This window comes from Rhinatrema bivittatum, chromosome 4, assembly GCF_901001135.1.
Source record: "Rhinatrema bivittatum chromosome 4, aRhiBiv1.1, whole genome shotgun sequence".
Taxonomy (NCBI): Eukaryota; Metazoa; Chordata; class Amphibia; order Gymnophiona; family Rhinatrematidae; genus Rhinatrema; species Rhinatrema bivittatum.
Window position 1 is genome coordinate 116,785,082 of NC_042618.1, and position 22,226 is coordinate 116,807,307.

At 40.5% G+C, this 22,226-nt stretch overlaps 1 protein-coding gene across 6 annotated transcripts in view; it reads right to left on the bottom strand.

Annotated features, from left to right (window-relative positions):
- SIPA1L1 (signal induced proliferation associated 1 like 1) overlaps window positions 1–22,226 on the bottom strand; it is a 745,249-nt gene that overhangs the window by 379,051 nt on the left and 343,972 nt on the right. For all 6 annotated transcript variants that reach the window (XM_029598743.1, XM_029598739.1, XM_029598740.1 and 3 more), the window contains one exon: window positions 6,938–7,068. In XM_029598743.1, the coding sequence (XP_029454603.1) occupies window positions 6,938–7,068 (131 nt within the window). The remainder of the gene's footprint in view (window positions 1–6,937; window positions 7,069–22,226) is intronic.

Below are 22,226 nucleotides of genomic sequence, written 5' to 3' on the forward strand. Positions count from 1 at the left end.
CCAATCCGGTGCCACCAGAAGAACCATCCCCATATGACTCTCGATCCTCCAAATCATTCGGCCCAATATGGGCCATGGAGGAAAGGCATGTAGGAGCTTGCCCTCCTGCCACTCCTGCATAAGGGCATTGATGGCCAAGTGCTTTTGATCTCTCCTGAAGAAGCGAGGAACCTTCACATTGTGAGATGTCGCCAGCAGGTATAGAAACGGGAGGCCCCAGCGATCCACTATGAGCTGGAATACCTCATTTCACAATTCCCATTCTCCTGGATCCAGACTCTGTCTGCTGAGAAAGTCGCCTCTACATAGTCTTTTCCTGCAATGTGGGAGGCTAAGATCTCTTGAAGATGCACTTTCACCCAGTCCATGAGTTGGGCAATTTTCTGACACTTGCTGGCTCTTGGTTCCTATCTGGCGATGGATGTAAGCCACCATCGTTGCATTGTCTGACATTATCTGGACCGCTTGACCCTGCAATGGGTTGAGGAATTGAAAGCATGCCAGCCAGACAGCTGGGGCTTCCAGCCAATTGATGCTCTAGAAAGACTCTTCTGTATTCCAGTGCCCTTGCATTGTCAACCTGCAGGCTCGCATCCATTGTTAGTACTATCCAATCTGGTGATCGTAGGGTCACACCCTTCCTTAGATGATCCGCTTGCAACCACTGCAGTTGTATGCTGATCTCCACTAGTAGATGGAGCCATATTGAATAGTCTTGATACTGTAGACTCCAAGACAGCAGAGTGTGCTGAAGAGCGCGTATATGCACCCTCACCCATGGAACCACCTCTATGATGGCTGCCATCAACCTGAGCACCTGTAGATAAAACCACACTGTCGCGCATATTGTTTCTGTCAATAGTCGCACCTGTGTCATCAGCTTCTGAATGCAGCCCTCTGGCAGGAACACGCTGCCTTGCTTGATGTCGAAGCAAACACCAAGATACTCCAGTGTCTGAGATGCCGTAGATTGCTCTTAGTCAAGTTCACCGTCCAACCTTGTTCATGTAACAAGGAGATCACCTTGTGTGAGACCTGAAGGCTCTTTTCCATACTCTTGGCCTGAATCATCCAAATGTATAAGTATGGGTGACCGGAATACCATCCTTTCTGAACACTGCCACTGTAATTCATGTTTCTGTGTGTTGTCTATGAATACAATTGTAACTAATGCTATTTCTGTAATGATTTTATTGTAGCCCCTGAAGCAGCCCCCACTGGGCGAAACTGAGACCTAGAGTCAGGCATTTACGGAATATTGTTTGATTAATAAACCTTTTGAGGACCCTCGGCATCTCTTTTTTTGCATCCCTCACGGCTTTGTTAGACAGACTTCCTTCTTGTTTTTTGGGCCTGAACACTGCCACGACCACCACCATAACCTTGGAAAAGGTTCTTGGCGCAGTGGCCAACCCAAAAGGCAGCTCTTGAAACTAATGTCATCTCAAAACAGTGAAACACAAATAGCTGATGCTCCAGACAGATGGGAATATGAAGGTATGCCTCCGACAAATCCAGAGACTTCAGAAACTTCCCCCACTGTGCTGGCATTATCACGGAGCGTAAGGTTTCCATGCGAAAACAAGTAACCCACAAATGACGGTTGACTCTCTTGAGATCTAGGATGGGGCGAAAGGAGCTCCCTTTTTGGGCACAATGAAATAAATGGAATATCGGCTCATATTGTGACACAGGCACTGCAACTTGAAGAGCCTTGACAATATACACTCCACCTCTTGATTCTTCTGCAGAGAGTTGCAGGGAGACACCATGAAAACGTTTCGAGCGACACTGAGAAACTCCAGAGTGGAGCCATCTCTCTTCACCACCAGAGCCACTAGTCTGATGTGATCTCAACCCATCTCCGATAAAGAGAGAGGCAACCCTCTATCTCCTGTTCCTGGGAGTGGGTCAGCACACCTTCATTGAGAGGCTCGAGGGGCACCACTACCCGAGCCTGCACCCCTTCTGGTCTGCCTGGGATGAAAGGCTGAGAGCTACCCAAAGGCCAGGTCCTCTCAGAAGCTGCGTCTGAAACCCCTGGCATGACATCTCATGCCAAAAGGAGTGCGGCGCCTGCTTCTCATCCTCTGATAACTGAGGAACCTGGGCCTCATCCTACTTATTGGCCATTTTTTCAAACTCACTCATAAAAGGCAATTTTGTAAGATTAGACTTTGAAGTTGTATCAGCCGACCCATTCCTGAGCCAAAACTGATGCCTGGTCGCTATTACAGAAGCCACCGTTCTGGCCGAAGTGCAGCCCAAATCGCAGCCCGCAGCTATCAAAAAGGCGGCTGCTAGTTCCATCACTGCCCTGGAATTCACACCAGACTCATCGACTTTCTATGAGAAACGTAAACAATAGCAAGCCACGAGGGAGCAACAAGAAGCTATCTGCAAATTCATTGCCATCACTTCAAAGGCCTGTTTAAGGATGGCCTCAATTCTTCTATTGTGTGCATCCTTCAATGCCATTCCCCCTTCTACGGGAATAGTCATCTGCTTGGTGACGGCACACACAAGCGCATTTACTTTCGGAGAGCACAACTGCTCTCTCGCAGCCAGATCTAGGCGGTACAGCCTTTTCAAGGCTCATCCCCCTTTAAAATTAGCTTCCAGGGTGCCCCATTCAATTTCAATCAATTCTTGAATAGCATCTATATAATACAGAAGAAACATGAAGCTTTACGCAAAGAAATCAAAATGGAATCGTTCTTTGGCTCAGACATGGAATCATAAGAACATAAGATATGCCATACTGGATCAGACCAAGGGTCCATCAAGACCAGTTTCCTGTTTCCAACAGTGGCCAATCCAAGTCACAAGTACCTGGCAAGCTCCCAAACAATAGATAAATCACAAACTACTGTTGCTTATTAATTACTGTAATAGTTTACGGATTTTTCCTCTAGAAACTCATCCAAACCTTTTTTATACCTAGTTACACTAACTGATCCATCTCTGGAGATGGAAACTTTGAAAGTATAGTAGGGTATTTCTGTCTGTAGGTTTCCTATAGACAGATGTACTAATCTGTTGACCAATTTTGTATACTACCATGTCTAAAAAAACAATTTGGGATGTATGAAACAAACGAAAACTCCAAATTATAATCATATTGATTAATCCCAGCCATAAAGACTGACAAAGTATCCATATCACCTGCTCAGACAAAAAACAAGTCATTAATGTATTGTCACCAAAAACTAACAAAATGAAATAAATGCGATGGATAAACAAATTGTTTCTCAAAATGCGAGCATATAAACCGGTTTGGTCAATTCCTGAGATATAGGCGGTTATGTTAGTCTCCTGCAATGTACAGATATTGTGCTCAGGAGTTAACACAGACATTTATTGCCCGAGGATACCCATATGGTAATATAAGAAAAGCCTTTAAACATGGTCTATATGCTAAGAATGTCAAGGAACCCATCTCAAGAACTGTCTGCTCTTTACCTTTTTCATCTAGAATGGCTCAGGTTAAACGTATACAGAAACACTGGTCCATATTGAAGCCATTGCCAGGCTTTAAAGAGCATCCGATTTTTGCAGTTAAAAGGGGCAAAAATCTAAGAAACAAATTGGTAAGGAACTGCTCAGTTCACACAGACAATTCTTCACAAGCAGGCCAATTTTGTTGTGGCATATGTTCTGTTTGCCCTAATGTTCTTTCTATACAACAATTCTCTCATGGGAGGTTGACACATTCATATATTTTACCTGGACATTTTTCTTGCACATTCCAGTGTGTCATTTATGCCATTGTGTGTCCATGTTCTTTGATATATATATATATATATATATATATATATATATATAGATATATAGATAGATAGATATATAGATAGATAGATATAGATATATATATATCTAGATATCTAGATATATATAGATATAGAGATATATAGAGATATAGAGATATATATAGATATATATATATCTAGGTCAAACCAAAAGAACAGACGACGTATTATTGAGCATAAGAGCAGTGTTTGCACAGCCAGGGAGAATGCACCGTTGGTCTCCCATTGGCTTATGGAAAAACATACTATAGAAGACATTAGGGTTTTTTGTCATTAAACAGCTTTATAATAATTGAGGCGATTTCGACAATGGGAATAACGATGTATTTGAGTGGCACACATTGGCTCCTTTGGGATTAAATAATGAGGTAGAGTGGTCAGCATTTATGTAGAACTGATGTCGTACATGTTTTTTTATGTATGGTTAACAGAGATTGTATTTCATCTTTTCTAGCAGCTGCTAGAATCCTCACCAACTCCCGCAGAATAGATCATATTACAACAATCCTTAGAGACCTCCACTGGCTTCCTATCTCAGCCAGAATACACCACAAGACCCTCACTATTATCCATAAAACACTTCATAACCAAAATACTCACTGGTTTAAAGACTCCCTGCACTATCATATCTCCAAAAACTTTCAAGAAAAAACTAAAAACCTGGTTATTTAAAAGGGCCTATTCTTAACAATAACCCCCCTACCATCCACAAAAGGATCAAAATACGGAGAGATCTTTTACACCTTGTCTATTTCATAAAGCCCGAGTTTCCTTTAAAGACAAAAACAAGAGAATGTCTCTTCACCGACTTGTGGTTTCCCCAGGTAAATCAGTGCCGACCACAGCCTGCTTATATATAGCTCCAACAGTTCTCATAGCAGCGAAGCTGCACGCTCCGATCCGGCTCAACAGGTAGACTGGTAAATCAGCAATGATTTACCCGGGGAACCGCAAGTCGGTGAAGAGACATTCTCTTGTTTTTTGACCCTTTTGCGATTCTCCACATCTGTTTAGATCAGGAGTTTTTGTTATTTTTGATATTTTGCGATGAGATTTTCATACCAAAAAATGTTTCATTTTTGAAAAGAAGTTTTTAAGTGGATTTCGTTTTTTCAATCTGTTCCTTTGTTTCTTTTTTTGTGCTGTCCTTTGTGTTTTATGTATAGGTCATGGGGCAGTGGTAGTGTTAATACTTTTTGTCCTTTTCATAATGTGTCATTTGGTTCTTTATAATGGGAAAATAATATTTAAGATGTTTAGGTAGTGGACCCTTGTGCATTCTCAGTTGAGTAATGTTCTGGGAACATTTTTATAGATTTTTCATTCAACAAGAGATTTTTTTGATGAGGTACTTAAACTAAAAGCTTTTTGTACAAAATATAGAAGTGAGTGTGCATTTGTGAGCATATGTTGAGGACTGTCCTTTAGGTGTCTTTGGGTTATATTTTCAATGAACTAGTCAGCAGATCTCAGACACATATTCAGATTGGCTGGAGGGAGTTTTCCCTGCCATGTGCCCTTTAAAGATGGCATCAGTAGCCAGGTGGCGTTTTTGAACACTTGTAATGCATACAAGGATGCTGACGCTATCTTTCCAAGCACTGCAGCCAGTAGGATGGACTTAGAATATTATACTGCAAGGCTTTTCAAATATATCACTGTGTACATGTATGATATACACCTATCAACGTTTAGAGCAAGATATATTACATTACCTGCAAAGATGATGATAAAAAAAAAAAGTCCAAATAAAAAGATTACTACTATTATTACTAGAAGTGCCACGGTAGACATTTTCACACGTATTTGGGTATCCTTCCTAATGCGGCTTCTATATATCACTTTTTACTGAAACATTTGTTTTCTTTAAGTGCCCCGATGCAGATTTCGAAACCTGGATCAGTGTTGGGTTGGAAAAGTTGTCTCAGAAGATATCCTACATAAGGTAAATGCTTTTATTTATATTTGAAAATTTGTACCAAAAAGTTAATCATATGACCTATGATTATAATCACAGACACCAGTCATACCTTTATAGTGCACAGTCAGCATCCTTAATTATATGGAGACCATAAATATTATATTGAAAAATAGTGGTTTATAGCAAAATACAGAGTGAATTCATTGCTTATATCCTGATAAACTTAGCCTGGAGCAATCAGGTTTTCTATAGGGAGTACAGTAGGTACATCTGCTTTACTTTAATAAAAAAAAAAGCAAAAGGCAGCTAAAATTTTAAACAGCAAAAATAGGCCACACAATTTAAGAAGGAACTTTAAAGTGACAGTAAAGCCTGTCCATGAGAGATTAAGAAACTCAACATGAAAATACTGTCTCTAAGAATGATATTGACAGAGAACAAATGTCCTTGTAAACTACACCCCTTGCCATTCCAAAATTTCCATTTACTTAAATACTACATAAAGCTAAACATTTGGGTAGTGTATTATATGAACTTTAGCATTATCATCAATCACATTTGGGCTTGTTTTATTAGGAGCACAGATCAATAGAGAGAGACATAGACAGAGAGATAGAGATAGATATATCTACATATATCTCTATATATAATTTATTTTTTTTTAAACACCTAGAAGTCAGTAATCCCATGGCCTTGCTAAAAAATATATATTGGGGCGTACTGGGAGGCAACTGTGCAAAGGGCCAATCGTGTCACCATGCACATGTTGTAAAATTCCCCACCCCTATGCGCACGATTCGGCACCTGCGTGCACATAGGCATGCAGATATAAAATCGGACATGTATGTGTGCGCGGGTAGCAGTTTTTATAACATGTGCGCATGTTATAAAATTAGTGCATCCATGTGTGCGTGTGAGAATCACGTGCACGTGGACATCCACGCTAGCATATTAAAATCTACCTTTTGGCTCTTTAATCCATCCACATCATGTGGCAATGATTTCTATGCAAGATACTGATTATCATCCTTCACTTAAGGATCAAAGTCCAGGTTTAAACATTGGAGATATTCTATTTCTGGGAGAACTGCTTACTGCAAATAGTTAGAATTTTCACAAAGTTTGCAATTAACACATCAGTATCCAAATACAATATATAAACCTGATTATATTGCTGATTATTCTACTGTATTCCTATATCACTTACCTCACTGGTTCTGAAGATGATGCGATAACTGTACTGAGGGACATTTTCTTTTGTTTCATCTAGTTTTTCTCTACGAATGCTCACAGCAACTGGACCTAGGTTCTCATCTGCTCCAAAATAGTTCCAGTGTTCTTCAAAAAAAAAAAAAAAAAAAAAAAAAGATTAGAGCTTTATATATATTTTTACATTACGTTAACCTTTTCCTCACTTAGATTCATCAGATGAGAGCAGACCAATTAAATTAGTGATATACTCAACAAAAGTAAAAACAACTAAATGCATACCAAGTTAGAGGCCTCATTCTACATAGAAACATGACAACAGAAAGACCATAGGGCCCATCTTGTCGGTCCAGCCACACAACTACTCTGCTCTTCAATCCTTACCACTTCCGCAAATATCCCCTGTATTTGACCCATGTTTTCTATAATTCAGATATTGTCCTTGCCTCCATCTCCACTGGGAAGCTGTTCCATCCATCCATCACCTTTCTATAAAGAAATACTTCTTTAGATTACTCCTCAATCAACCACCTTTCATCCTCAATCCATGACCCCTTGTTCTAGAGTCTCCTTTCCATTGAAAGATCTGCCTCCTGTGCACTGTTATCTTGGAGATATTTTAATGTCTTTATCATATCTCCCCACCCACGGTCCTCTAGGTTATACATGTTTAGATATTTAAGTCTGCCCACATATGATTTGCAATGAAGATTACTGACCATTTTAGTTAACTACCCTCTTGACCAATTCCATCCCCTTTATATCCATTTGAAAATGTGGTCTCTAGAACTATACACAGTATTGCAAATGAGGTCTCACCAGGGATTTATACAGAGGCAAAATCATCATGCCTATTCCTATGCACCAAAACATCTCTGGCTTTTGCCATTACCTTATCCATTTGATTTGTGGCAGACCCGCTTGGTCTGGCCACCAGATGTTACTGACCCTGTAATTTAATACATTAGTGAGAAGCCATCCATATTCCTCAGTCTCTCCTACCTGGAGAGTCTGGACTGCATGCCCGAAGAGTATTTAACCCAGCCATTTTAAGACCCTGTGGGATTCAGTTAAAGAGAAGTCAGAGAGCAAAATTATTTTTTTCCACACTCTGGTGAGGCCTTCCATTCTCATCCAAAGGAGTTTCTTTTAGAAGTGCACTCCCTGCCTGAGGATCCTTCTTCTATTTTACAGAGAGATAGATTTTAAGCCTGATACGCATTGGGGGAGAAGGGGGTTCTCTACAGGGGACAAAAGACCTGTGAGTCTACTTTAAACCCTAGGTAGGCAAGCACCAGTAATGGATCCTACTGCAAGAGACAGTGAGGGCAGATAAGATATCCATTTTAACTTTTGAAAGTATTATTTGGACTTAAAGAGAATGGGGAGGTTTTGGATCCCCCTTCCCCACTGGAATTGCAGAGCTGAGAACTGATCCCAAAGATTTTTCCCCCAAGAGTAATGCCCTGCAGTAACAACTAAAGTATAAAAGAAGATCAAGAGCAGGAGACCCCAAACGGATCTCCACCAGCACCAAGGGACCAGGACAGGCTGGGTGTCCACAGAAGAAGATTAACTAAAGGTCAAATTTTTTAAGCGACTTGGGGGACCCCTTTAATAGGATTCCCGGTCAGCTGCTGGGAGAGTTCGCACATATAAAATCACCATGGGCTCTACCAAGAGGTCTGGTAAAAGGACACCTACCTACCCAGAATTATACCTGTACCATCAGTCAGATGTAAACCCATACATCTGGATAATGGACTTTAAAATAGTTTACTGATTGATAATAATAAACACCCAGACCTAGTCCAGACAATCATTTCAGCCTCTCACCCCATGAGAAGCACATACAGTACTGTGCACACTGATGAGCTTTTCTCATTGTCTGGGCCATAAGCGAGAGCTTCCCCCCATAAAGAAAGTCCCCCAGGGGATTAAAAGTCAGCGTGAGATGGAATGGTTAGCCAGAGCAGCCCCTGAAGAGTATAAATTAGTTGTGTGCCCCTAGGAGCAACAATTCGCCAAAACAAATAAAGGGGGGGGGAGTTAAAGTTTGTCCAACTTAAGATCATCATAAACAATCACCCCTATATCCCACTCTGGTTTTATACATAGAATTTCATCTCTTATGTTGTACCACTGCCTTGGGGTTTTTTTGAGGAACAAATGTAATATTTTAGCATTTAATCTTAGCTGCTAACATGCTAAGTGTGGAAAATGCCTCACATTTTCCACACTTTCCCGACTGCCTATCCTGTTGCAGATTTTGATATCATCCGCAAAAAAAAAAAAAAAAGGCAAGACAAACCTTTCCGAATAGTCCTTCCACAATATCACTTACAAGAACATCCAAGAACTGATCCCTATGTCATACCACTGATGACACCCCCCCCCCCCCCCGTGTGAGCTCCATTTACCACTATACTTCGTTGTCTCCTATCCAACCAGCTTCTAACCCAGTCATTCACTTTATGACAAAGCAAGGGCACTCTAATTTATAAGTCACCTCTGTGGAATTGTTTCAAAAACCTTGCTGAAATCTAACACTCTCCCTCCCCTGAGTCCACTTTATGGTCACCCTGTGAAAGAAATTGATCAGATTTGCTTGACAAGATCTACTTCTGGTAAAGCCATACTGCCTCAGATCTTGTAATCCTTTGTATTGTAGAAACTGCATGATCTCTGTTTTAGCAGCAATTTCATTAATGTACTTACTACAGAGGTCAGACTATCAGGCCTGTAGATCCCGCCTGTCTCCAGTCCTCTGGAACTACTCCTGATGTTAAAGAGACATTAAAAAGGTCAGCCAGTGGAGCTGCCAAAACGTCTCAATTCCCTTAAAATCCTCCTATGCAGCCCATCTGTTCCTATCACTTTATATACTTTTAGTTTAGCTATCTCCTCTAGAACCAGTCTTCTAAATATCTTTTGAGGTTTACCTCACTTCCAATTCTACTTATGTTCATTTTCTGTGGTCCTACTCTTGGCCTTTCCTCAGTTAACACAGAACAGAAGTATTTGTCAAGCAGTTCTACTTTTTCTTTATCAACCTCGACATATTTCTCTCCTTCCTCTCAGAGTCTTACAATGCCACTTTACTTCCTCTAAAATTAACATAACTAAAAAAATGTCATCCTCCCTTTTCATCTTGCTATTTTCTCAACCATTTGCATCTTTGTTCTCCTGCTTGCACAGTTTCTACAGATACTGTCGCTTGTCTTACTCTTTCTGTGATCTCTTGTAGTTCTTGAATAGATTTATGGCAAAAACTTATTTGAAACCCATATAAGAACTCTTATTTATTATCCTGTCCTCATGTGGCTAGACTAATTGCTACACTGATATTAAAGTGGGGTCCTGGTGCTTTCAGTAGTAACCTGAAAACATGAGAAGTAGATGAACATCTGTCAAACCATACCACTCTTACTTTTAACTTGCTACCCAAAAAACAGCCGACGTACTGCTACAATAGTGGCTTTTGCATCTGCTTTTATTGGTCTCTCAATAACCAGCCCTAGAACATAAAAGACGTCTTTGGGGACATAAATATCTTCGGGGTCCTTCTGTTAGGATTGACAGGGTTGCTCATTTTGAGGATAAGGAATGAGTGCTACCTGTCAGTGGAGTGTTGACAAAAGAGCACAACCTGTGATAGGCAAAGATCAGTCCTAAGAGAATGGGGAGAAAAATAAAAAGTTCTCCATCAAAGAGATGAGAGCAGTTGCTGCTGTTCCACTAGAGATAAGAAGCCAATAAAATTCTAGAAACAATGAGACCGATGTAAAAAGCTATGCATTAAAATCGGGAGCTGAAATTCAATGCACTGTTTCCTAATGCACAAGTTCATTTTTTTAAATTCCTGATGCAATAAGGTAATGGTATGCTAATAGTTCAATGATGCACACAAATCAGAAAATGTGTGCAAAGAAAAGGCTTAGCACACTGCAAAGCATGATTTATGCTCATAAATAATATTTTACATGCAGAAAACATGGTTTATGCACACAAAGTTTTCAACACATAAAATAAGATGTATGCACACAAAAAAATTGTGTGTACATAAATTATTTTATGCACAGAAAACATGTGTTTTGCACAGAAAATATGTTTCCTGCACATAAAATATGGACTACAAGTCCCAGCACCAGAACTCCCACTTCCGCCCATAGACAGCCTTGGAAACTTTACTCGACCTTGGACTAGAAGCACTCCAGCACTTATGAAAACATGAGATAAGCCTGCACATCTCTCTGCATTAGGGGGTTAACAGCTAATGCCATCATTAGCATTCAATTTCCATGCAAGGGTGCTAAGAAATGCACATTGTGAACACTTTTTGTATGCAAAACTCCTTGCTGCATCAGAAGTAAATTTTGCGCACAAACATGTATGCACAACTGTGGGATGAACTGTGTGCTCTACCAAGTGCACCTTAATATACTAGTCTAATTATAACAATGTCCCCATAATCTTTGTGCACAGAAAAGGAAACGGAAAGAATATGATCAGTAAAAAAGACATCCTGGGAACCCCACAACCTCCGCTCACAATTTGTCTTTAACAGTCCAGATCCAAACACCAAATCTAACCAATGACCTCCAGCATATACAGGTGCATTTACTTCTTAATGTAAATCAACATCAGCTAAAGATATCAGGAAACTCTGAACCACTAAATTAGCCTGATCTTCAACATAGAGATTAAAATCTCCAGCTGCTATCAGGTAGGATGTTTTCAGTGCAACACCAACAATACACTCAAGTCAGTGCATTAATCCCACTCTACACCATACAGGTGCATGGCAGCCTGCCAACAAGCAATCTCATCAAAAAAGATAGGGAATCGCAGGAACAGGCATTCGCAAACTTCAGGGTCAAAGATGACTTGAGACCCTTATTCTTCCCTAAAATTATAGTAATCCTTCCTCCTCTGCATTCATGAATGAAAAAAGGTTCATAATGGCTGATCCTCCTAGACTGATCACTAAAAAAATGCATACACCATGGTACTAGAGTGAGAAAGTAATATGATTTCACCACAGAATAATTTAACCACAGTTCAAGTTTCCAGAGATATATTCCTGAATTTATGCACAGGATTATACCTAAATTATTTTCCAAGCAATCAACTTGATGGATGACTAAGCCTTATTAATTAGGTACTGTAAAAAACCTCAACCCCCCCTCCCCCCCGCCAAAAAAAAAAAAAAAAATCAAGCAAGCAGGAAACCAGATTATCATAAAATTTAGAAAATGAGAACATTTAGAGTACACATTTAAATGCTTCTTTCAACCAATTCCAACAACTGAAAAGTATTTTAAAGTTATTATAGTGCTGCTGATGTACAACAAAGAGCTCGGCAGGGCTCAGCTAAAAGTTCAAGCATCAAGAATGTCAGCTTCCTGCTTGCCTAATCTAAGTTTATAATTATTTTTTAGCCCACCCTTCCAACTAATACTCAAGGCAGATTACTGCCTTATTAGTATTCAAGTACAGTAAGTCCCTGCCCAAAGGAGTTTACAATCCATTAAAGGCAACAGGAAATAAAGTGACCTTCCCAAGGTCACAAAGAATGTCAGTTGCAGAAGCAGAATTTGAACCCTGGTTTCCTAGATTCTCAACCCATTGCTCCAACTACTAGGCCACTCCTATACTTTTTGTTTGTTTTTTTTAACAAAATATACTCCTTTCTGGCAATAAGTATTAACTGAAGTAAGTATAATCAGCCGACAATTCCTGATACAGACAAGCAGATAAGTTCCAGAATAAAAGGCTGATCTAATAAATAATCCAGAATTAGGACCTTTTGAAAAAATTCATGAGCTATTCATGTTTTACCATTTGCTTATACTTCAATAGGAAGGCTTGAATCAAACACATTAAAACTCCAAAAATGGTTGAAAGACAAACATATATTACAATGCAAATGCATATTAAACTTATTTATATAACTCAGTTTTATTATGTGGTCTACTAAAGATGAAACAGATAACTAAGACAAAGAGATAGATATATATATATAAAAAGGTAAAAGGAAACCTGGACAGAAAAAATAAATAGCTTCAAAAACAATGCTACAGATGGTCCTGGTATCAAGGAGCAAACATCTTAGAATAAAAAAATCTCTTAACAGCTTGGGGAATTTTCTATAGTCATGTTTAGGTATTTAGCTGAGCATAATAAAAAAAAAAAAAAAGAAGAGGACTTGAGATATAGGAACCTGAAGAAAGGCTGCAGAATGAGTTGCAATGTTGGCATTCTAAGATTTGTTTTAAAATTGTTGTAATCTGGAGTACTTGTAGCAAAGAGCCTTCTAGAGAAAATTCTACAAAAATTAAATTGAACCTCTTAATCTAGAAGAGCAAGCAACTGCAAACTGTGTGGCAAACTGCGTGAAGAAAAACGTCTAGGAAACACTGAAAATAAAAGTACTATTTTAAAAACATTGTTGGCTAAACTCCTCTAGAAGACAAGGGAGCCACATTGTCCAATAAAACAAGAAAGATCTTTGGTAATAATATAAAAATCTAAAAAGGGTTTAAAAAAAAAAAGTTGATTTTCCTTTAGAGGTAACAGGTTATCCTGTCAGTAAATCCTCTCCAGTTATTTAAAACTAATCCTGGACATGAAGAATTTTTCAGTATTAAATGTACCACTCCCAGCCACCGTGAACAAAAGCCAGACACTGGTTTATAACTATTAAAGAGCGTTTCCTAGTTTGCTTCAATGAGAAAACTGCTTAGTACGTCTTGCCTATGGTCTAAAACAGGGGTAAGGCAACTGCAGTCCTTGTGCCACAAGACAATCACCTTTTCAAGATGTCCATACAGAGGTCGATTTTAAAGGCATTTCTCACACAAAAATGTCCACATATGCATGTGTGTGGGCCCCACGCAAGCAACATGGATTTTAAAAAGCCTCAAATTATGTACATATGTACCTGTGTGCGTAAGAAAAATAAGGGGGTGAAAAAGGGGTGGGGCATGGGCGTTCCGGAGTAAGGCCAACACACATAGGCGCGTAACTCCGTATTTTAAAACCGAAACCCTTAACACATTGCCCAATAAAACAAGATCTCTGTATAACAATATCTCTGTATACCTTTACTGCTGCTCCTGATGAGGAGCAAGTTGTAGATCTAGACTTTTAGAGCTTACAGGACAGGGTGAGGGGTCCAGGTCAACTGGGTGGCCTGCAGGATGAAGAACCAGATGGGTCATAAAGACCTCGATATGAACTGCACAAACTGGTGGACTAACTGGAAAAGTGGGAATGTGTCTTGCACAAGCATGTTTTAAAATCCATAAAAGCAGACAAAATGCTTGCTAGTTTTGCTTAAGTAACCTCTTAAAATTAAGAGCATACTTATGAATATGGTTGGTGTATTTTAAAACACACACACACACACAAGTGCGCGCACAATTTAAAATTCCAGCATATCTTCGTTCATGCGCCAATACGTGTGTGTATGGGCATATGCACACATTTTAAAGTTGCCGTATGAATTTTTATTTTAAAAAAATTTATATTCCGCTGATCCTCCAGTCACAGTAGATTACAAGAAAACATACATATTCAACAATAACACAATCCACTAAGACAACCATAAATTATACCAATTACTGCACCCTTTATATATTTACAGCAAACCAACAGGCCAATACAGTAAAGCATGGCCGCGATTACCCCGTTTCTAACCCGCTTTGTACCCACAATTTGGCCGCGTAAGTCCAACCCGCGATTCACTATCCCTTTTAACCCATCCTTACCGCTTCTTTAAATCAACGGGTAACCCTTTCCGCCCGCGCATGTATATGATATGTAAACGCTCCGATTAGCTATTCCCTCCCATACAGTAACATGCGCCCCGACTATCGCCTTTTTAACCTGCAGTTTAGCCGCGTATTTAACCTGCTAAATTACCGCCTACCCTTACCCCTGCGTTATAGGGTAGGCGGTAAAGTTTGCCCATGAAATTTCACGGGCAAACTTTCCCCCAGCCCCCGCTCACCTGCCCTAGCCGCGTCCATGGGTGCCGGTCTCCCGTACGGGCCTGCGCTGACAGGGACAGGGACATTGACTCACAAATGTCCCTTCACTTTCTCTTTCAGCATTCCTTCTCCCGCTTTGGCTCACAACTCTTCACTCTCTCCTCCAGCATTCCTTCTCCTGCTTCAGCAGCCCGGGGCAGATCAGGCGCTCTCCGCGAGGCGGCTTCCAGCAGCCCCCGCCGGCGAAGATGCATGAACGCACGCCTGTACTTCCAATTTGGGCGCTCAAGGCACCTTCGCTGGCTTGAGCGCCCAAATGGGACCTACAGGCAGTGCGAGCTCATCATGCCAAAAAAATTGCACCAGCATGCAACTGGAAGATTGCCAGAGTGGCGGAGCCGGGGGGGGGCGGCAGCTCCCCTACCTTTCCTGCATGCGGGACAGCTCCGGCTCGCCTGCCTCCCTCTGTTCCGCCACTCACTGCCTCCCCAGCACCATCTTGCAGCTTGTGATGTCACCCCTGACCCTTAAGCGCCCAAACGCCGGCGAAGGTGCATGAATGCACGTCCAATTTGGGCGCTCAAGCAGCGAAGGCGCATGAGTGAATGCCGTGACCTCGGAGGTCCATCCGGGCGCTCAGGTCACGGTGTGCGCTCATGCGCCTTCGCTGCTTGAGCGCCCAAATTGGACGTGCGTTCATGCACCTTCGCCGGCGTTTGGGAGCTCAAGGGTCAGGGGTGACGTCACAAGCTGCAAGATGGCGCTGGGGAGGCAGTGAGCGGCGGAATGGAGGGAGGCAGGCGAACCTGCGCTGCCCCGCATGCAGGAAAGGTAGGGGAGCCGCCGCCTCACCCCCTCGGCCCTGGCTCCGCCACTCTGGCAATTTTCTAGTTGCCTGCCGGTGCAATTTTTTTGGCATGATGAGCTCGCACCGCCTGTACGTCCCATTTGGGCTCTCAAGCCAGCGAAGGTGCCTTGAGCGCCCAAATTGGACGTGCGTTCATGCACCTTCGCCGGCGGGTCTGCTGGAAGCCGCTTTCGCCGCGGCTGCCCCCGGGAAGCAGGGGAGCCACGGTGGGCGCCTCGGGAGGAGGGGAGAGAGGACTGGGGCTGCTGGAAGCATGCAGTAAGTTTACTTTAGTTACAATTTCTATTTTCTTAATAACATGTCAAGTCTATTTTCGCCCTCCGCCTTGCTTCGGGAGGGGGGGGGGGGGGGGAGAGAGGACTGGCAATCCCCGATGCCCGAGCGTAGGAGAACCATCCACCTTCCTGGTACCTGTCATTTCAAATGTCATTTGAAATGACAGGTACCAGCGCACCCATTTTACTGAATAAGGCGCTGTATAGCGCTCTATACAGTAAAATGGATTGCGCTTCATGGACACTTCTTGGACGCGCTTTGGACGTGGCTTGCATTTGCATGCCATTTAAATACTGTATCGAGCGGTATGTGATCCGAACTGTGCGCGCGGCAAACGAGGGTGCGCCCGGCACTACCGCACTCTTTCTACCGCGTCCTTACTGTATCGGCCTGCAAGAAAGAAAAGACCTAGCCAAAAGCTAGGAAAGACAGTCAGTGAAAGCTGATGAGAAGTAAGATTTAAGAAACTTTCTAAAGCGAAGCAGATCTGTTTTAGATCCCAGCTCCTCAGGAAGGCAACTCCATAAAGTATGGCCTACTATGCAAAAAAATTAGTTTCCTAGACGGAATCTAAAGTGTTGCGATGAAGAGCGGAGACGAGTCTGTTGATATTTCCAAATAGCTGGAAGCCAAACAAGGCGGAGCATGTTCATGCAGAGCCTTGAAAATCCATATCAGCATTTTAAATTTTACACACCAGCCAATGGCTAGCCAATGCAAACTAGCCAGGACTAGGTAGATATGGTTGCGCCACGGGATACAGGCAATGAGTCGGGCCGTTGTACAACCTGCAGCACCTGTAAATAAGAGTTGGGAAGGCCCAAGAACAGAACATTACAATAATCCAGTGATGACAACACAGAGTAATGGCTTTAAAGGCATAATAAATAAAGTTTATAACAGAACAACTGAACTAACTTATCAATGTGGGGGTGCATAGACAAAGAAGAGTCAGTGACAACCCTCAAATTATGTGCACTTAGTTGAATTGGGATGGTATGTCCCTCAAAACTAAAATGTGACGGAAATTCTTCTGACTGACTCCGAGATATCAGCATAATTTGTTTTCACATTAAGGGACAGTCTGTTATGCATCCATTCCTTAATCTTTGTCAAGCAGGTTGATAGTTTTTCTAATGCCAAAGCGAAAGAATAAATTGGGGGAAAAAAAATGTATCTGTCTGCATAAAGTTTGAATGAAACGTCCAAATCAGCAACAGCAGCAAGAGTGGGGGCAAGGTAAATGTTAAAAAGGATTGGAGAAAGATGAGCCCTGAGAGGACAATGCAGAGGAGGTATCCCCCCATAGTTACTGAAATTACCGCTGAGAGAGAAAAGAGGAGAACCAGGGGAGAACTTTAAGACAAAATGAGATGCATGTACTGCCTACCCCTTTGTCTAACTGAAATGATCTGATCTGAGACTGAATGAATGCTCTCATCTTCTTTAAAAATCTTAAATGTAAGCTATACCTGGTATATTATAAAATAGAAAAATAGAATATGATGGGAGAAAAGGCTCATACAAGCCCCTTCCCTCTCCTCAGAGATTCTCAAAGCTTGACCCATACTCTCGAATTCCAATACTGTCCTTTGTCTATACCTTCTCCACAGGGATTCCAGAAACTATTATCCTCTGTTTTAACAGCGATTTATGTTATTCATTATTTCTATGCTGCTTATGTCAAGGACCCTAAGTGGCTCACAACGGGACATACATAAACAGACAATTAAAATCAAGCATGTAACAACTGATAAATACAAAGCAAAAAGCAAATACAATTAAAACACTACTCACCATCAAAGTCAGATTAACTGGCCTATAGTTTCCAGAATGCTCCTTACTTCCACTTTTGAGAAGAGGAACCACCTCTGCCTGGCTCCTGGCTACCCCATCACTTTTACCTACTTTAGTTTTGCTAGCTTCTCATCAAATAGTCTTCTGAAAATTGTTTGAGGTCTACTTTACTTCCAGTCCTATTTGTGGCAGTTTTCTATGATCCTATTCCAAGCTCTTCCTTGGTGAACAATGAACAGAAATAATTAAGCAAGTCTTTCTCCTCATCAGCCTCTACATATATATCTCCCCCTCCATCTGTGATCTTCAATTCTGTGCACTTCCTCTTTTCACTAACATATCTAAAAACAAAAAAATGCCTTCTCCCCCGTTTTACCCTATTAACTATTTTAGCTTACATGCCTGCCTTCACTCTCCTAACTAGCTTTTCAGTTTCTCTAGCTTTTTCAGATAGTTGTGCTCATCTTCTTTTTGTAATCTCTTGTACTTTATGAATGCTATCCTTTCTCCCCTTAACTTTTCAACCACTTCTTTAGAAAACCACAGCAGCTTCTTTTTCTCTTACCTTTATTTAGCTTCCTAACAAAAAGGAGGCAATCTGCAGACAACTTTCACATTGAACTAGTTCCTTACTGCAGATCAAGACAAGTCTGCTGCTGCCCAGATGAATAACAGTGGTGATTGCTTTGGCAATATGTTTCCCAGTCATCCTTCCAGGGTGATGTCTCCAAATAGGTTAATTTTGTGCATATCTTGACATAAGTGAACCTTGCTCTTAAGCCAGAGTATGTTCCAGGGTATATAAAGTATGATCTAAATCTCTCAAATTCACTGCTAATGCCCCTATTAAAATTTGCAATGCACCAAAGAGCTTCCTTCTGAAATTTATAAAGTATTATATGCAAAGGCAACAAGTCTAGATGTGCCTGGAAGTACTTCTTAATCAGGACAGTGGTGCCCAATAGAATTGGAACCAATTCTACAACTTTCTGCCACATTTTCTTGTTCTCTGCATCATTTGATACTTGAGGATCATCTCTCTCTCTCCAGGCAATCCACAGAATAGATGCTTGGTACTGACACTTCTATCAGCAATGCTGTTCTTGTGCTTTTCCCTTTTACCACTATATCTGGAATTTCCTGCATCAATCTTTCTTTTGGGTGTGATGAGGATCTCTCAGGTGACCACATCTTCATTCTCTACAATTCTCTCAAAGTTCTGATCTCACTGCTTTTCTGTTTCACTGATATTATGTTTACACAATTTCCAGTGAATGACCCATACCATCTTATTATGCTTCCTTCAACACAGGCCTGCTAATATCAACACATGAAATCCAGCAACAAGGCATGTATCTGTTTCTAGTTCTGCTACCTACTGAAAGAAATGAGAAAGACCTACCAAAGTCTTTACCTTTTCCTCAGATAGCCTGCAAGTAAAATCAACTAGCCTCCTTCCTATAGAATCTATCTTCCTCCCCCATGCTACTGGCAATCCTGTTTCTTGCTCACAGGTTCCTTTGAAATATGGTGTGGTTTAACATCCTTTCAGACTACAATATATATTTATGTATCTGTGAGGATACATAAATATATACTGTAGTTCCCAGGAAACTACAGACCAGTTAGGCTGACTTCAGTGCCAGGAAAAATAGTAGAAAGTGTTCTAAAGATCAAAATCGTAGAGCATATAGAAAGACATGGTTTAATGGAACACAGTCAGCATGGATTTACCCAAGGGAAGTCTTGCCTCACAAATCTGCTTCATTTTTTTGAAGGGGTTAATAAACATGTGGATAAAGGTGAACCGGTAGATGTAATATATTTGGATTTTCAGAAGGCGTTTGACAAAATCCCTCATGAGAGGCTTCTAAGAAAACTAAAAAGTCATGGGATAGGAGGCGATGTCCTTTCATGGATTACAAACTGGTTAAAAGACAGGAAACAGAGAGTAGGATTAAATGATCAATTTTCTCAGTGGAAAAGGGTAAGCAGTGGAGTGCCTCAGGGATCTGTACTTGGACCGGTGCTTTTCAATATATATAAAAATGATCTGGAAAGGAATAAGACAAGTGAGGTTATCAAATTTGCAGATGATACAAAATTATCAGAGTAGTTAAATCACAAGCGGATTGTGATACATTACAGGAGGACCTTGTGAGACTGGAAAATTGAGCATACAAATGGCAGATGAAATTTAATGTGGATAAGTACAAGGTGATCCCTATAGGGGAAAAATAACCCATACTTTAGTTACACGATGTTATTTTCCAATTTAGGGAGCTACCACCCAGGAAAGAGATCTAGGTGTCATAGTGGATAATACGTTGAAATCGTTGGTTCAGTGTGCTGCAGCAATTTAAAAAAGCAAACAGAATGTTGGGAATTATTAGGAAGGGAATTGTGAATAAAACGGAAAATGTCATAATGCCTCTGTATCACTCCATGGTGAGACCGCACCTTGAATACTATGTACAATTCTGGTCGCCAGATCTCAACAAAGATATGGTTGCATTGGAGAAGTACAGAGAAGGGCTACCAAAATGATTAAGGAGATGGAACAGCTCCCTTATGAGGAAAGACTAGAGAGGTTAGGGCTGTTCAGCTTGGAGAAGAGACGGCTGAGGGGGGATATGATAGAGGTGTTTAAAATCATGAGAAGTCTAGAACAGGTAAATGTGAATCAGTTATTTTCTCTTTCAGGTAACAGAAGGACTAGGGGGACACTCCATGAATTTAGTATGTAGCACATTTAAAACTAATCCGAGAAAATTCTTTCACTCAATGCACAATTAAACTCTGGAATTTGTTGCCGGGGGAAGTTGTGGTTAGTGCAGTTAGTGTAGCTGGGTTTAAAAAAGGATGGATGAGTTCTTGGAGGAGATATCCATTTCCTGCTATTAAGTTGACTTAGAAAATAGCCACTGCTATTACTAGCATCAGTAGCATGGGATATACTTAGGTTTTGGGTACGTACCAGGTATTTGTAGCCTGGATTGGCCACTGTTGGAAACAGGATGCTGGGCTTGATGGCCCCTTGGTCTGACCCAGTATGGCTATCTCTTATGTAGTTTGTGTGGCTCCTTTCATAGAATCTTGTTGCTTAGGGTATAAAAGTAAACCAGAACTACAAATATTTCCCAGAAAGATCTATTAAGATGCAACAAATCAACCTTTCCCTGAAACAAACTGTATTCTGTCTGCAGAGAACCAAAATTGACCTAAATCACTTACTATAAATATAAAGATGAGGTAAACAATGTGTGGTGTTCATGGTACATGCCCCAATTTCAAATCAGCATTACCAGAAATAAAAATAAATAGATCATTAACACCTCTCATTTTTGTTATAAATTTAAGATATTAGGTTTTGAAAGTTCTTCCTATCAAATTGCTCTCACCATCATGAATTAAAGATAATCCAGGCACTACCTCTTCTGGCCCTAATCACAATCCCACACAGGCATCATACCCCTACATCTAAATGCATGAACAGATAAAAAAATGGCTTCATAGAAAGTTTTATGTCCATAACAAAACGAGGAACACCTTATTCCAAAAATATGTACAATGAATAATAAATGATAAAAACTGACAAAGAAAAACAAGAGTGAAAGCAGACACTTTTGTAATGATAAGCTGAAATACAAAATATTTTAGAGGACTACAACATTGGTTTTGCCAAAAGGTTTACCTTATTAAAATAGTTATTTTTCTCTTTTGACAACAAACAATTAAACAAATATCTTCCTATATAGAAAACATTTTTTTCTTGTGAATCAAGCCTTAGTTAAAGCATACTGCAAAGGAAAAAGTATTGCATCACTGTCAGTTTCTCAACAGGGTGGCAAATGGGCATGGAGTAGGTTTTATTTGGGTTGCTAGCACAAAATTAAAATGAAACAAAAAAAGTGAGCATACTGCAGTTGATGAGTTTCTGGTTTCCAATGGATTTGATGAATTTCAAATTTCTCACGAGCACCTTTGGTGACATCCTTATTGAGGAAATATATTGGGTTACAATGCAATATTCAGGTAAACTTTCTCTAGATGTGAATTTGTTTGGAAGAGGAATACAGGACTATGACATCATTCAAAGTAGACTTATAAAATGTGTTTCAAGTTTGTTTTTTTTTTTAGAGAAAATTTAACTTAAATTTTTCTGTTTTTGCAGGGAGAGAAGAAAATTTAAGTTAGGCTTTCTCTCAAAAAACTTGAAAAGTAATTTATAAGTCAACTTTGAATGATGTCATAGTACAAAGAAATTACTTGTACATCTGGGAAAAAAATGGTTTAAAACCAATTAAGAATATTTGAAAAACGCTGAACTTTTTGGGTAACTATCAGCAAAA